Below are 14438 nucleotides of genomic sequence, written 5' to 3'. Positions count from 1 at the left end.
TTGCCTTATACAAGGGGCACACTAAAACTGGCCAATACAAAATACAATGATTAAAAACACCCTAAACCTAAAACCCTAACCAAAACAAAAACAAACAATTAAAAAGGTCTGGAGAACAATGTGCAAAAGAACGATGTGCAAAATAGCAAGGGGAGGTTGTGCAGGCAGTCAGGGAAGGGGGTACTCTTCTACGCCTTGTAGTCACTGAAACACAATAAAAATAGACGCCAGTTCATCTGGTCCGGAGCACTCTACATTCACAGCTCAACAGCGAGGTTCACGTGGGTAATACTGTGGTCGGGTACTTACAGGCGCCCCAGGCTTATTACACCTGGGCCGATCTGTCTCTGGCTTGCAGTATTAAAACCTCTCCGTCGCAACGCCGCCTCGCCTCTGGTTGGACTGGAACAATCCCTTCTGGCTCCTCACCACAGATCCTCCCTCCAGCGTCTTACTTAAAGTGCGTAGTGCCTTCCCTATAAATCACATCCCCTGCATTCCGTCAGTTCGTCTCGTTCTCTACGTGCACATCCAGCTCTCCTCTCGAAACCTTTTCACTGCTTTCCGTGTCGTCTCTCTCTCTGTCGGCGTTCTGTCAAACATTTGTGCCCCGCGCCTGTGTGTCGGGGACACTCCCATCGACTGACCTCGGCACCGGATTGGCCGAGAGCTCTGCTACTGTCCCAGCTGATCGCTACCTACATCACACGGCTGCTGTCCATAGTAATTTAGAGTCCTGGGTGCCGTGTCAGAAAACAATCATTAATAAACCCAATAAATGCACACACACAACCAAAATGTAATATTCAAACAAAACATGATCAACTCAAAAGCATGCATAACACACTGGCAAAATCATAAATCAAATAGAGCACATCAAAACACCACAGCAAACAAGGAAATAACAGTAATAAAAGGAAAAGCATCTTTTCTGCCTGCTGACATATACATAGGCATTACCTTTAATCTACCCGACACTGAAACATAGCTTTACTACTTTACTTTACTATACTACTCATCAACTTACTAATTACATATACATATATACATATTGAAACCAATATTTCACAGAGAGGCTGAGATTTGAAAGTTCGTAGCGGTCGACAGGCACTCGACAGAGTGCAGTTCTAGTTATTATTATTATTATTATTATTATGGGCACGGCTGGTGACGTAACCGCACGTCATGGAAGATCTGCATATAGCAGCCGCCGATCTCATAGCACACCATAACAAAGAAGAGGAAATAATTGAAAAAAAGAGAGGTGGAAATATACGGGGGTTAAATGATGATCACTGAGAACACCACGGTCCACGTCGAGGTACGTGAGTTGGAGAACAACAAGGTGGATGAAGAGGAGGAGAGCCTGCTGGAAGGGGACGACGACAGACTGAACACGTGGGGAAACAATCTGGTGGACGAGAGGGACAAGGCACTGAGGGAGATGGAGGTGAAGTTTGCTGCTGAGAGGGAGGAGAAAGGTAAGATGATGATAATGGAGCTGGAGAAGCTGAAGGTGGAGGAAAGAGAGAACACTACGGTTTGGGAGAAAGACAGCCCCCTGGACACCATCCCTGTACCCGAAATACAGAGTCCCGGAGACCGTCAGCCCGTGGTACACAGGGGACCCGGGCCGGCGGGGGAAGAGAAGCAGGGGGAGGCGGCGCAGGTCAGCAAACCCACCACCCACCAGCTGTTTGTGGGGAACATCCCTCACGACGTGGACAAGGCCCAGCTCACAGACTTCCTGGAGCAATTTGGCACGGTCGTGGAGCTCACCATCAAAAAGTGCGGGAAGCTCCCCAACTACGGCTTTGTGGTGTTCGACAACCCAGAGACGGTGCAGCACATCCTCAGCAAGAAGCCCATAAAGTTCCGCGACAACTGCCACCTCAACGTGGTGGAGAGAGAGACCAAAGCGAAGGAGAAGGACACCGCAGACGCCCCCGTGCCCGACAGAGACCAGAGACAAGGCGGCCGCCCGCCCGTGCACAGGGGACCCAGGCCAGTGTGGGAGGGGAAGCCGGGGGAGGTGCAGGTCAGGAAACCCACTACCCACCAGCTGTTTGTGGGAAACATCCACCACGATGTGGACAAGGCCGAGCTCACTGAGTTCTTTGAGCAGTATGGCAAGGTCCTGGAGCTCACTATCAAGAAAGGCGGGAAGAGCCCCAATTACGGCTTTGTGGTGTTTGACGACTCGGAAACCGTGCAGCAAATTCTCAGCAAGAGGCCCATAAAGTTCCGTGGCAACAGGCCTCTCAACGTGGAGGAGATGAAAACCAAGTCGCCGAGGAAGGGTGTTACACGGGGCTTACTGACCAATTCACAGAAGGCGATCTTCGACAGCAGGCAGGGCGCACGCCAGGAGGAAGAGAAGTCTGTGGCACCTGCCAGCCCTGGGCCCTCGGTGGAAGGTCCAGGCCTCCACACAGCTGTGGCGCCCACAGACAAGAGCCCCAACCCTGACCCCACCACCATCGCTGCTGCCTACGAACAGACACCCCGTTTAGAGCCAGGGGTCCCTGCCGAGGGGCATGAATCTGCAGCGCCTGCCAGCTGTGAACCCTCTGCGAAAGCCAAGGACGAGGTTGTCGTGAAGCTCAAATGTTCGTCAGTCCCCAAGGTGAGGATTTTTGATCAGTTTTGCAGGGAGCGACCCAGAGAGAATTCGACATTGGCACGGGTAACATATGATCGCAACACACTTTTAGATATCGAATTACGTCAAACTCACCGCTTTGCTGACTTGCTATCCACTACTTCTTCATGGCCCGCAGAGATTCTACGAGATGAGTACAAACCACAGCATTGTGCCTCGAGGGAAGTGAAAACAGTAACGGGGGAAAACATGCCCGAGCAAGAACAAGGCTGATAACCCAGGTTCATCCACTTCCTTAACCCGGTAACCTGCATATAAACAGATCAATGTTTGCAAGCAGGATACCAGGTAAACGTGGATGAATCTTTGGAGAATAAATTGGCTAAACATGGGAGCCAGTGGTGTGAGCCAAGCAAAAATGACGGATATCTGTCGGCCAGTAGGCTGAACCGTCTACAAGAGGGGTCTGTCTGTGTGTCTTGTCTGTCTGTGCGTAGGCGGCTAATCTCGCGAACCACTGGAACGATCAGTGCTATCTCATGCACAATGCCAGTAGGCCAAGGAAGTAAATCCCCAAATATTTTTCATATCATTTTTTTGTGCAATGTCACTATGTCAAAAGTACACCGCAAGATGCCAGTGAGGGCAAGTTACATAATTTGACCAGTCACCAAATATGGTGTAATATTGCACCGGCGGCTGTGACATTTACTGATCTAAAGTACCATTATTGGAGTAAATTTCCTTGCAATGCCACGACCTGTATACATGAATCAGAATGCCAGAAAAGAAGAAATAGAGAGAGTATAGCTACAGCCTAACTAAGCCTTGAGGATATTGTGCATGTTCATCAGTAGCAGGATAGAGATCCTTTAGTAAAATGAAAATAATAATGAACTATTTTCTCTCCACAATGGACCAGGATAGGCTCAATAAACTGTCAATACTTAATACTTGCCATGAAGTGTGAACTTGTCTAAACAGATGAACTTTAAATACACAAGGACTTTACATCCAGAAAGATAGGGAAGATGGTTGTACAAGAAGCAAGACGAAACCATAATGGTAAAATATAAATGTATCCTTTAATCAATGCAGTAAGGTTGTCTCCCTGCTACACTCTGGCTGTCACACCTATTGGACCAAGCAATGTTTGGCAGGATTGGCGTGTATCTGTGGGCCGTTATAGGCTGTTTTTTCATGGAAGAGGATCTGTCTGTGCCAGTGGTAGAGTTTTTTTTAACACAGGGTCATAATGTCTAAAGTGCACCGCAAGTCAAGATACCAGTGAGGGCAAACTACAGAATCTAAACTGTTACTTATACTTCCCTGACATCCCTGTAGCGATCACTTCTTCAGGACTTTCCAAGCCTTTCATTTGACTCTTTCAAGTCTGTACTGAAGAGACACTTTTGGCAAATAATTTGTTTATTTTTGTTAATGTACAGGTTTTTGAAAGGTACTTTATAAATTAAAGTTATATCTAAACTAATAATTTTAGTTATTATTATTATTATTATTATTAATAATATTATTAAACCTTGTCCCCTCTTCTCAGCCAGAGCCAAACACAATCTTGATCCAATTCTTTTTTCAAGGCATTGACATGCAAGGGCCAAAACATTTGTGTCTATCCCTGCCAAGTACTTTAACTGCTTTATGTATGGACAGAAGAAAAGGAGTTTGGAATAAATAGGGATCTTGTTTTATACCAAACAACAGTCAGCTTTTTAATGGACTAATTAACTCCATAGTGATCGGGATTCGTAGCCGGGTCTGCGAAGGTGGGTGATATCCCAATAAAAGATTTACAGCATGGCGTCTTTAGGATATTCACTGTCAACTGATTTTTGTTATATATTTCATGTTTTTGTTTTACATATTTAATAGTTTAGTAATTCTAAACAGAAGTCAATGCTGTTTGGATCAGGCTGAAACCTTGCCCACAAATGGAGTCTCCTATTAGACCTATTAGTGAGTGAGTACCTTTATTCCACCCATGTGTGTGAATATATATATATGTCTGTATATCTATCTATAGCTTGGCTCTACCACAAACGATGACAGATATTGCTAATTTGCTATCAAACACTTGTTTTTGGCCTGCCATTAGCCCCCCAATATGGAGTTCCACCTGTCCTTGCACTCTTCCGCCTATAAGTTCATATTTGGACAAGATGGCGGTCATCAGTATGACAAGTTTTTCCTTTCACTGTGTGTGACGAGAGTGTGGGTTGGCTTCTCGCATCTTCATCGTTATTTGTTCCCCTTTTCTTGTCTGATTTATTTGTCGTTGCCTCCATCTTTCTCTCCCCTGGCTCTCACAACAACCTTCCTCTGTACTTTTTATATTTTTTCGTGTCACGTAAAAACAGCTAAAATAGCTGACATACAAGCTCAGAACGCATAGTTGTGAGCTTGTATCGCAATGTGTTAACATTGTTAAAGTTAAAGTGTTTACGTCTGTGGGTCTTTTATAAACTTTGCATTGTTTGACCAATGAAAAGTATTAATTAGGATCCATTAGAACCCAGGCCTTTTTTTTCTTCCTTTTGCAGAGACCCGATTCCTGCATACCCATCATATGAAGATTCACCAGAGCGGAACAGTGTGGCGGTATTCTATGAGCAGTGAATATTGGCACGGCAGACGATACTACAACTAAGTAATGTCCAACATAGTACAATATGTAATACATGTAGGTGATAAAAAATAAAAGCACTAGGCCTACTGCTAGTAACAAGCAATAGATTAAGTCTATATAATAACATTGACATTGTGCGTCTGTGTGATAACAGGGGGTCAGATTGAGGAGTGTGTTATGATCTGGGGAAGGTCATGGCCAGCTTTTTGTAAATGTTTTATATATTTTAAAGGAGCACTATCGATTTACAATTCCTTAGCAGTGACATCATCGATGGGGATTCCAAAATAGAAACTACAGCCTTTCTCTTTCTAGAAAGTTAGCATGTTGAAATATAAGTCGTTCTCGCATCAATAAAAAAGCTAATATGTTTGACATCATGTTTGTAATGATTTATTTTCCTATTTTTTGTTTTAAATTTCAATTTAGTTTAATCAGTTAGGTTTGCTAGTGTAGTTTTTATTTCTTGAGGGGCGCTAGCTAGCCCCTCCGATGCATGGCTTTCCGAAATTGCGTCATGTGGCAGCCAAGTCTATGTGGATTTTAATGTTTAGGGTAGATATGATGATGTCATTCTTTTCCAGCCAAATCTACAGCCTTTAATGTTTGTGTACGTAATGTAAGATGTCATCTGGCCGATATAAATACTGCCCTCGGTCACTGTGCCCCTCCCTTCACCAAGTGTGATTTTGTGTTAAGATCCTTACACATCATTTTGTGTGATTTATGTGCATTCATTTGAACTGCTGTTCATGTCATAGGCTATCCACGCCGAATGCAATTACATACATTTTTCAAAATGAGAATGAGGCAGCCGAGTGTACGGCAGCTGGGATGAGGATCAGCGTCTCCAAATCTGAGGCCATGGTTCTCAGCAGGAAACCAGTGGATTGTGCAGTCCGTGTAGGGAATGAGGCATTACCCCAGGTAAAAGAGTTCAAGTATCTCAGGGTCTTGTTCACGAGTGAGGGAAGGACGGAGAAGGAGATCAGCCGGAGAATCGGTATTGCAGTCGCTGTACCGCACTGTTGTGACGAAAAGAGAGTTGAGCCAGAAGGCAAAGCTCTCTGTCTACCGAGCAATCTTCGTTCCTACTATCACCTATGGTCATGAAGTGTGGGTCATGACTGAAAGAATAAGGTCGCGAATACAAGCGGCCGAAATTAGTTTTCTTCGACGGGTGGCTGGCATCTCCCTTAGAGATAGGGTGAGAAGTTCAGTCACACGAGAGAGACTCGGAGTAGAACCGCTGCTCCTTCGCCTGGAAAGGAGTCAGCTGAGGTGGTTCGGGCATCTGGTTAGGATGCCTCTCGGGCGCCTCCCTAGGGAGGTCCTCGACGCACGTCCCACTGGGAGGAGACCCCGGGGCAGACCAAGGCGCAGTTGGAGGAAACACATCGACTCACTGGCCTTGGAACGTATCGGAATCCCCCAGGAGGAAGTCACTAATGTTGCTCTGGAGAGGGAAGTCTGGAGCACTCTGGTGGAGCTGTTGCCCCCGCGACCCGACTACGGATAAGCGGTTGAAGATGGATGGATGGATGGAGAATGAGGCATCACCAACTTAATTCATGTGGAATGTATGCAGATGCATTTTTGTATTGTTTATTTGTCACTCCTGGTGTGCCAAGGACCATAGGTTTTACTTTTTTATGGATTAGTCAGGGACGAGAATCCTTCTCTGCTATTTCTTTTATAGCTCTAAACTCAGCTCAAAAATATTGGGATTTAATCTCTCATATCCGCCCAAAATACCAGGCTTATTTATGAAATATTTACAAAGGCTAAAACAATGGACATTTCCTCTATGATTTTATTTAATCTTAGTTAATTTGATAAGAGAAAAAAAGGTTCTGCACAATTAATTAATTTGATAAGCACACATAGTTTCAGTTAGTTTTTTGTGAAGTGTTTTAATTTTGTTTCCAATTAACTAAAAATATTGTTTTTTCCCCTAGACTAGTATCTAGTGGTGTAAAGTAACTAAGTACATTTACTCAAAATAATCTTCTGCACTGCCTTTTGGAACTCGGCCTTCCAGGAGTTCCTGCAGCATCGCAGGCGTATATTAATGACGATAAAGAACACCCTCTCGTGTCATATTGCTTAACTCTGTAATGTTCCCACAAGTGCTGGCACATTTTACCATGAGCTATAATAGAGCATGCCTGCTTGCTCAGGGGGTAAATTGAATATTGACCATTTCGTGTCAGATCTAGATGAAGGTGAGACATGACCTTTGACACGATCTAAATGTCTCAATACAAGAGCAGGCAGACAAAATACCACTCCAATGTACAAGTTCTATTGTATTAACACACTCTACAACACAAACTGTGTGTCCTGCTCTGTCCTACCATAATGTCACCTGCCTTTCCCATCCTTCTGGTCTACTGGGAACACTGTCGGGGAACAAAAATTGTATCTTCATATTTCATCTTTTAATGTTTTTTATCTTTATCATAATTGAATGCCCATTTCAGTAACCTGACTCCACCAGATAGGGCGGTATTAAGTTCACAAGTTCACTGTGAAACAAGAGTGAAGCAAGCTTCGTCCATCTGGTGGAGTCAGGACCATCTCAGCGCTTCTCAATGTATTTATTTATTGCTTCAGTACCCCCTTTTCCTGATTTCTGGATCAAAGTATACCCCCTTTAACTAGCTCTGGTCTATAACCAGAGCTATGGTTTTCGCCGGCATTCCCATATATGGGCTTAATATTGATGACATCATCCCTGGTGTATTGAGGGGTGACATCAGGCATGACCATATATGGTCATGCCTGGGGTGACCAACCAACCAACGAAACAACTGACTGACTGACTGACCCATTATGTTATTATAGAGCAAATATTTTCTTCAAAATTCTTCTTAAATAACAAAAATAGCAAATCTACAAACTCATAACGTTCTATAAAGCTCATGTGCTGTTTTTAAAGGGCTTTAATAGGTGGTCACCTCATTTTCTCCTGCTGAAATGACGGCTCTCCTCCATGTCTCCACCGTGTTGCCAGTGTTGATTTTGACAGCAAATTTTGATTTAGTTTTAGTCAGTCTTTTGAATAAAATTCCATTTAGTTTTAGTCCCATTTAGTGTTAGTCTAGTTTTAGTAGACTAAATATCGTAATATTTTTGTCTAATTAATCAACACATGATTTTGACGACTAAAATGTAATGGCACACTGTGAGCTTGTAGATCTGCTATTTTCAGCACGCAACCAAGCGTGCAACCAAGCGTAAAATGATCTCTTCTCCGCACTCTAACATTTTTGTCTATAGTTTAACATTTTATTTAGTTATTATAACATTTTTATTTAGTTTGCATCTGTAAAAAAGGTATTTAGCCAGTAGGCCAGTAAGCTAGTTCCCTCGGTTTAGGACATTGGTGTCCGGTGAGAACTTAACCGGGATGTCTAAATCTCTGACACAACGATATCGGGGTTGTAAGGCCAACTATCGCTGTCTCGTACAGAAGGCGATGTAGTCTCTCACGAAGAGCGTAGCAAATGCTGCTTGCATCTACAATCAAGGGCAACAACCACTCGGGGTCGGCTGAATGCTTGTCACGATGACGATGCCAGTTGTTCATATAGTTTTTAGACATCAACACCGCTAGCAGCAGCCGAAGCCAAAGGTGTCATAGATATAGTTTTAGACGACAACATCAACGGCGCCACTAGCAGCAGCCGAAGGTGTCATATAGTTTTAGACGACGACATCAACGGCGCCGCTAGCAGCAGCCGAAGGTGTCCTGCGAGGCGTAGACCATGTAGAGGAAGCCATCCTCTTGGTCCTTGCCCTGCTCGTAGACCTCGGCCATGGTCGAGGACATGGCCACCAGGGTGCGCTGGTCGACCAGCAGGTAGAAGGCCTGCCGGGGCCCCAGCTGGAGCCGCTGCCTGACGATGTGGCTCAGCTGGCTCATGCTGATGTGGTCGGGCACCAGGAACTTGATCTTGTCCAGAGAGGGCAGCATCTTCTCTCCCGGGTATCTCTCGATGATCACGGGGATCTTATCGGGATGCTGCTCGCGGGTCCGCTGGACCTCTTTGCACCGTTGATCCAACGGCTTCCTCTGTTTGAAAGGTTTATCGGAAGGCATCCCCTGTTAGTTGGTAATAAAATAAAATAATATTATTCTATAATCCAAAAGAGTTCAACTAAAGACAGTGCTTACAGTGTTATAGGCATAGAAAGCTTTAAATAGGCAGTGAGCCAATGACATCACTTCACCATGTCACCAATTACATCACCGTCAGCTGATTTTCCCTTTGCTAAGCCCCTTTTTGATAATGGTTGCTTTGGAGACCAAACTAACTGTATATGGATACTTTTACGTTACGTCTCGCTCCCCATCGCCTCCACGTCTATGTGCTCTTCAGCACCACCAGAAGGCCCCAGAGCACACCACAGCACACCCCTCCTGGTGCCAATCTCCTCACCTGATCGGCGTCATCAATCAGTTCCAGAGGCTATGCAAAGGCCAGGTCTGCCTGCAGCTTGGCGCCAGATCTTCACCAGTCTATGGTTGGTAAAGTATAACCAGCCAAACTTAGATTCACTGAGTTATTCAGTTATAGAGCTAGCCAGTTAAACTTCACACAGTTGCTGTGCATTGTCTTCTCACCTGTAAACTGACTCTGCCTTCTCCTCTCCTCTCCAATGATTCCGGGTCTCAAGCTGTTTGGAGCAGCCTATGGAGCCCTCATCCTTCTGTAGGCAGTCTCCCGATTGTAGTTTCGGGAGACTGCCGACTGCCGTTGCTCTGCTCGGGAGCGGCCCCCTCGGGGCTCCTATAGGAGAAAGAGAAAGAGAAGTGTTAGAAGGGAAAAGCTGTGGATGAAGGGGGATTGTTGAGGAGGAGGAGTGATCGAGATCGAGGGTGGTCTCTACTCCTGAACCTACACGTACATTGAACACAACTATTAATGCAATAATTATTGCACTCCTTGAAGAACTATGTTTTTAATGGTATGTCAGAGAAAGCCATACAGAATGATCCACAAAATGTATTTGAAGGACGTGCGATTTTAGATATTTAGATAATTCACAGATTTCATAATCGGTTGATGACTGAATGAATTTCAAATGAGAGTATAGTCCTACATATAAGCATTATTCACATCTATCTCTTCCTCCACATACAGTATACACCCACAGCCACAACTTTGCCCAAACTCTTGTGCGTGCACGTTTGTAAATGTAGGCCAGGAAAGTGGCTGATCCACAGTGGCTCTCAAACGTTTACATTAAGGGCCCCCAAAGTAATATGTATTTGGCCGCATGCAGACCTCATTTTGTGTCAGTGACCCCCATAAAAGATTGGCCCTGGAACGTCTTGGAATACCCCAGGAGGAAGTTGCTAATGTTGCTCTGGAGAGGGTCAGGAACACTCTGGTGGAACTGTTGCCCCTGCGACCTGACTCCAGATAAGAAGTTGAAGATGGATGAATGAGTGAGTGAGTGAGTGAGTGAGTGAGTGAGTGAGTGAGTGAATGAATGAATGAATGAATGAATGAATGAATGAACCAAAAAATACATCTAACTAATAATCTAACTAATCATTTAGTAATGTCCTCTGAAAAATGACCATGTATGGCTGAGCATTGCCACAGGAGACACCCGTTTGAACCCGTCTGTCCAGCGCCAGTGAGGTACATAAAGTTCATGCTAACATGCAACTAGGATACTTGCTTCTCTCAGAAGGAGCTGAACCTCACAGAAAGGCTGCTCAGCTGCAGAAAAGAGAAACAATACAATTACACACACACACACACACACACACACACACACACACACACACACACACACACACACACACACACACACACACACACACACACAGTCTTCCCATGTGTGGGGGGGGGGGTGTCGCATAACGTTAACCTCTGTTGTACTTTCACAATTTGATCTGATAATCTGATATCATCATGATGTGTGACTGAGTGGCATAATTTACTCCCCTGTTTTATTACTGTTAGTTGTGTAAAGAGATAAGAAATGTGGGTGGATGATTTCCACCTGCCAGAACACTGAGGATGACTGGGACTAAGTCCATGTGTCTGCTGCATGCAAATACAAGTCAGAAACACAAATTAAGGCTTGAAGCAATTATTCATCATAACAAATAATAAAAAAAACATTATTAATTACTAAAGAGGCTAATTTTCACAATATAAATGATATAAAAGTGTATGTATTCCCCATATATGAAAACATAAAAAAATGACATTTCAGTCTATTTTCTACCTTATTTAGTCAAACATAATAGTTTTATTATGTTTCAGCATGGTGGTGTCCGCCATCTTTAAATGGTCCATTTTGAGGGCTTAGCGGCCATTTTTGAGTTATACATACAGCAGACCTTAATACCCCTAGAAAACATGTATGTAATAAATTAACACAATTTGCCTTCGGGGTTCATATTTTTGGGAAACGGACCCAGTCTATATCTGATTGTATTAAACAACGTCAAACTCACCAACATTGGAGCTGCAAAAAGCTTGAATTATGCTCTTTCTATCTGCAAAGTGTTTTAATGTTACATTAAAACGCACCGTAGACATGTTATGGGCTACTTTCTGTCAATACATTCCGTGCAGGAGATAATTTTGTGTTTGAGCATGTGATGGCACTGACGGGTCAAACTAGCAGGTTTTCATGATTCTGAATCCATTGCAAGAAATTGTTTTGCACGAAAAACACTCCTTGGGCTAAAAATGGCCATAGCCATCATCACAAATATGATGAGGTCATCAAATTTGGAAAATGGTAAATGTTGCATTTATACAGTATAGCGCCTTTATCTAAGGCGCTTTACAGAGATTGTGCATTACATTCACCCATTCACACACACATTATACACTGATGCCGGAGGAAACCATGCAAGGCACCAATCTGCACATCGGGAGCAATTAGGGGTTCAGACAGAGTCTTGCTCAAGGACACTTCGACACTAACTCTGGGGGAGCCTGGGTTTGAACTGAGAACCGGTCACTCTACCCCTGAGCCACCCAGCATTGTCCTGCTCCTCCCAGTACCATTTAGCAACCTTTATGCCACCGCTGCGCCCACCGTCTGACAAATGAATGCATGCCACTCTGCCCTGATGCGGCACGCCCACACACACATGGCTGCTGGAAGACCTTTGTACACTTCTCCTCCATAAATCACTCGTTACAACAGCAACAGTAAAAGCGCATAAAAGGCTTCAGTCCATTTTGCATATTTTGCAGCATCAACCTTGCACGTCTAATTCTTGGACCGAGTAGGTATGTGTTTTTTCTTTCTCTCTCTTCTTTATATAAAACTGTTTGGTTTTATATATTATATACAACCAAACAGTTTTCGACCATGCATGTTTTTGTTTAGTTTACTTAGTATCTTTAAAGTGCAAGACCACTTTGGTAGAGGTCTGGGTTTTATTTAATTTTTTATAAAAATGTTAACTACCTGGTGATTTTACGATTTGAAGATCTGGATCTAGATCCACAGATCTAGTCCGGGTTTTCTTCCTAATAAAAATGGCCAAATCAATAGGAAGTTAACGTTTTTAGAAAAAAAGAAAACAGTAGGACTTTTGGTGATGTTCTATATTGTCTGAATCAACTTCTTTTGTGTTTGTTTACGTACTAAAAGAGTGACTTTGAGAGCTGTTTCAGTGTACAATTATGTAAGTCAATGAGGAGCATTTTTAATTATCAATTTCTAATCACTGGAGCAATTATTTTTGATTTATTGTCCACATTTGGAGTTAGATCATAGCAGTGTAACAACACAACCCAAACCTCTACCGAAGTGGAGCTTTTTGAGTGCTGGAAAGAACTTGGATGATAAATAAACTGATTGACAGATGCAACGGCTATATGGACATTGAATTCATCATGCACGGGTCAAACTTTTAGTCAACCCAGTTTCCCCTGCTGTATAGGCTATAAGCTTTACACATTATAATCGTTATTGATCTTGCTTTGTGGGATGGTGGGAAAGATTCTGGGGCATAGAGCGCAGACGTTCTCGTTCACGCCCACCCCCACCAGTAGTACATACGGTGTATGTACATGTACCTGCGCCTGTACCTCCACCTCCACCTCCAACTTTTAACGACCAGAGTTTTCATGTTGCACGGCAATACAGTCATTAGTATTATTGCCATCACCTGGGTGGGTCAGTCGTGTAACTTTCCCGACGTTAAGCCATGTAAATGTTCAACAACACAGCCATGCAAAATGACATTGACAGCTATGAGGTGGCGAAAGCTTGACCTGCATAGCAACAGTTGCTAAACTATTTGGATTGGCATTGGACAATCGCTTTTTTGGGCTAATTACCAAACTTGGGGAAATTAGACTGAACGTTCTACGTTCTTAGATTTGCAAGATTAATCTCAGAGATTTCTGAAAAAAATCTCTGAACTTTCCGAGTTTAAGCAGATTTGCCACATAAAAGTAAGAGATTTCTGTGGCAAATCTGTGAGATTATAAAGTCAGAAATTAGATTTTTCTCAGAAATCTCTGAGATTAATGTCACAATTCTGTGAGCTTTTGAAGTGAGAAATATCTGAGAAATTTCCGAGTTTAATGTCAGAAAATTGCCCCGCCCCCACCAGCATTTTTGTCTTCTTTTTTTCGTACTTTATGTGCATTGTATGAAACATAATCGTTAATGATCTTGCTTTGTAGTTATGGGAAACTGGTTTAATCCTCCACCTCCACCTCCAACCCCTTTTGATCGTAAGAATTTTGAAATGTTCATTTATGATTAAATAGCATGATTCACAATGCAAAATGACAAATGCTTTAATGTTACTTAATCTATGTTTATTGTTCTCTTCACTTTTTCCCTCAGCTGAATGGAGAAACGTGGACTGGGAGTAAGAAAACATATATGGGCCCTATTTTATCCCTAAACTTCTTTGCCTTTTTTACTATTTTGAAAAACATTTTAGAATAGTTAAAATAGCCGATCTACAAGCTCACAACGTGTTGATGTAGGGGGGGGTGGGGGGGGTGGGGGGGGGTTAGGCATGAGGGGTTTAGCACTTACAAAAATAGGGCCCTATGGCTTAAAATAACAAATAATGTGTTAAAGCTGTAGTCTTTATTCATTAAAGGTATATTCAGTGATTTCACTTAATTCAAATATCACTTATTTTTTGGATAATCCTCCCTACTATAAAGTGTGCTGACC

The 14438-nt window shown here is 43.2% G+C and overlaps 1 protein-coding gene across 1 annotated transcript; it reads right to left on the bottom strand.

Annotated features, from left to right (window-relative positions):
* Positions 1–8979: 8979 nt before the first annotated feature.
* On the bottom strand, positions 8980–9351 carry LOC306935867 (microtubule-associated protein 1 light chain 3 alpha-like; the record flags this gene model as incomplete). Its single annotated transcript, XM_079519159.1, has 1 exon — positions 8980–9351. The coding sequence occupies one exon, from the start codon at positions 9349–9351 to the stop codon at positions 8980–8982; it is 372 nt and encodes a 123-aa protein (XP_079375285.1).
* Between the last annotated feature and the right edge of the window lie 5087 nt (positions 9352–14438).

The sequence above is a fragment of the Electrona antarctica genome (assembly GCF_951216825.1).
Source record: "Electrona antarctica genome assembly, chromosome: 13".
In the NCBI taxonomy this organism is placed as follows: Eukaryota; Metazoa; Chordata; class Actinopteri; order Myctophiformes; family Myctophidae; genus Electrona; species Electrona antarctica.
Note: the sequence above shows the minus strand (reverse complement) of the source record. Positions and strands in the feature narration are given on the sequence as shown.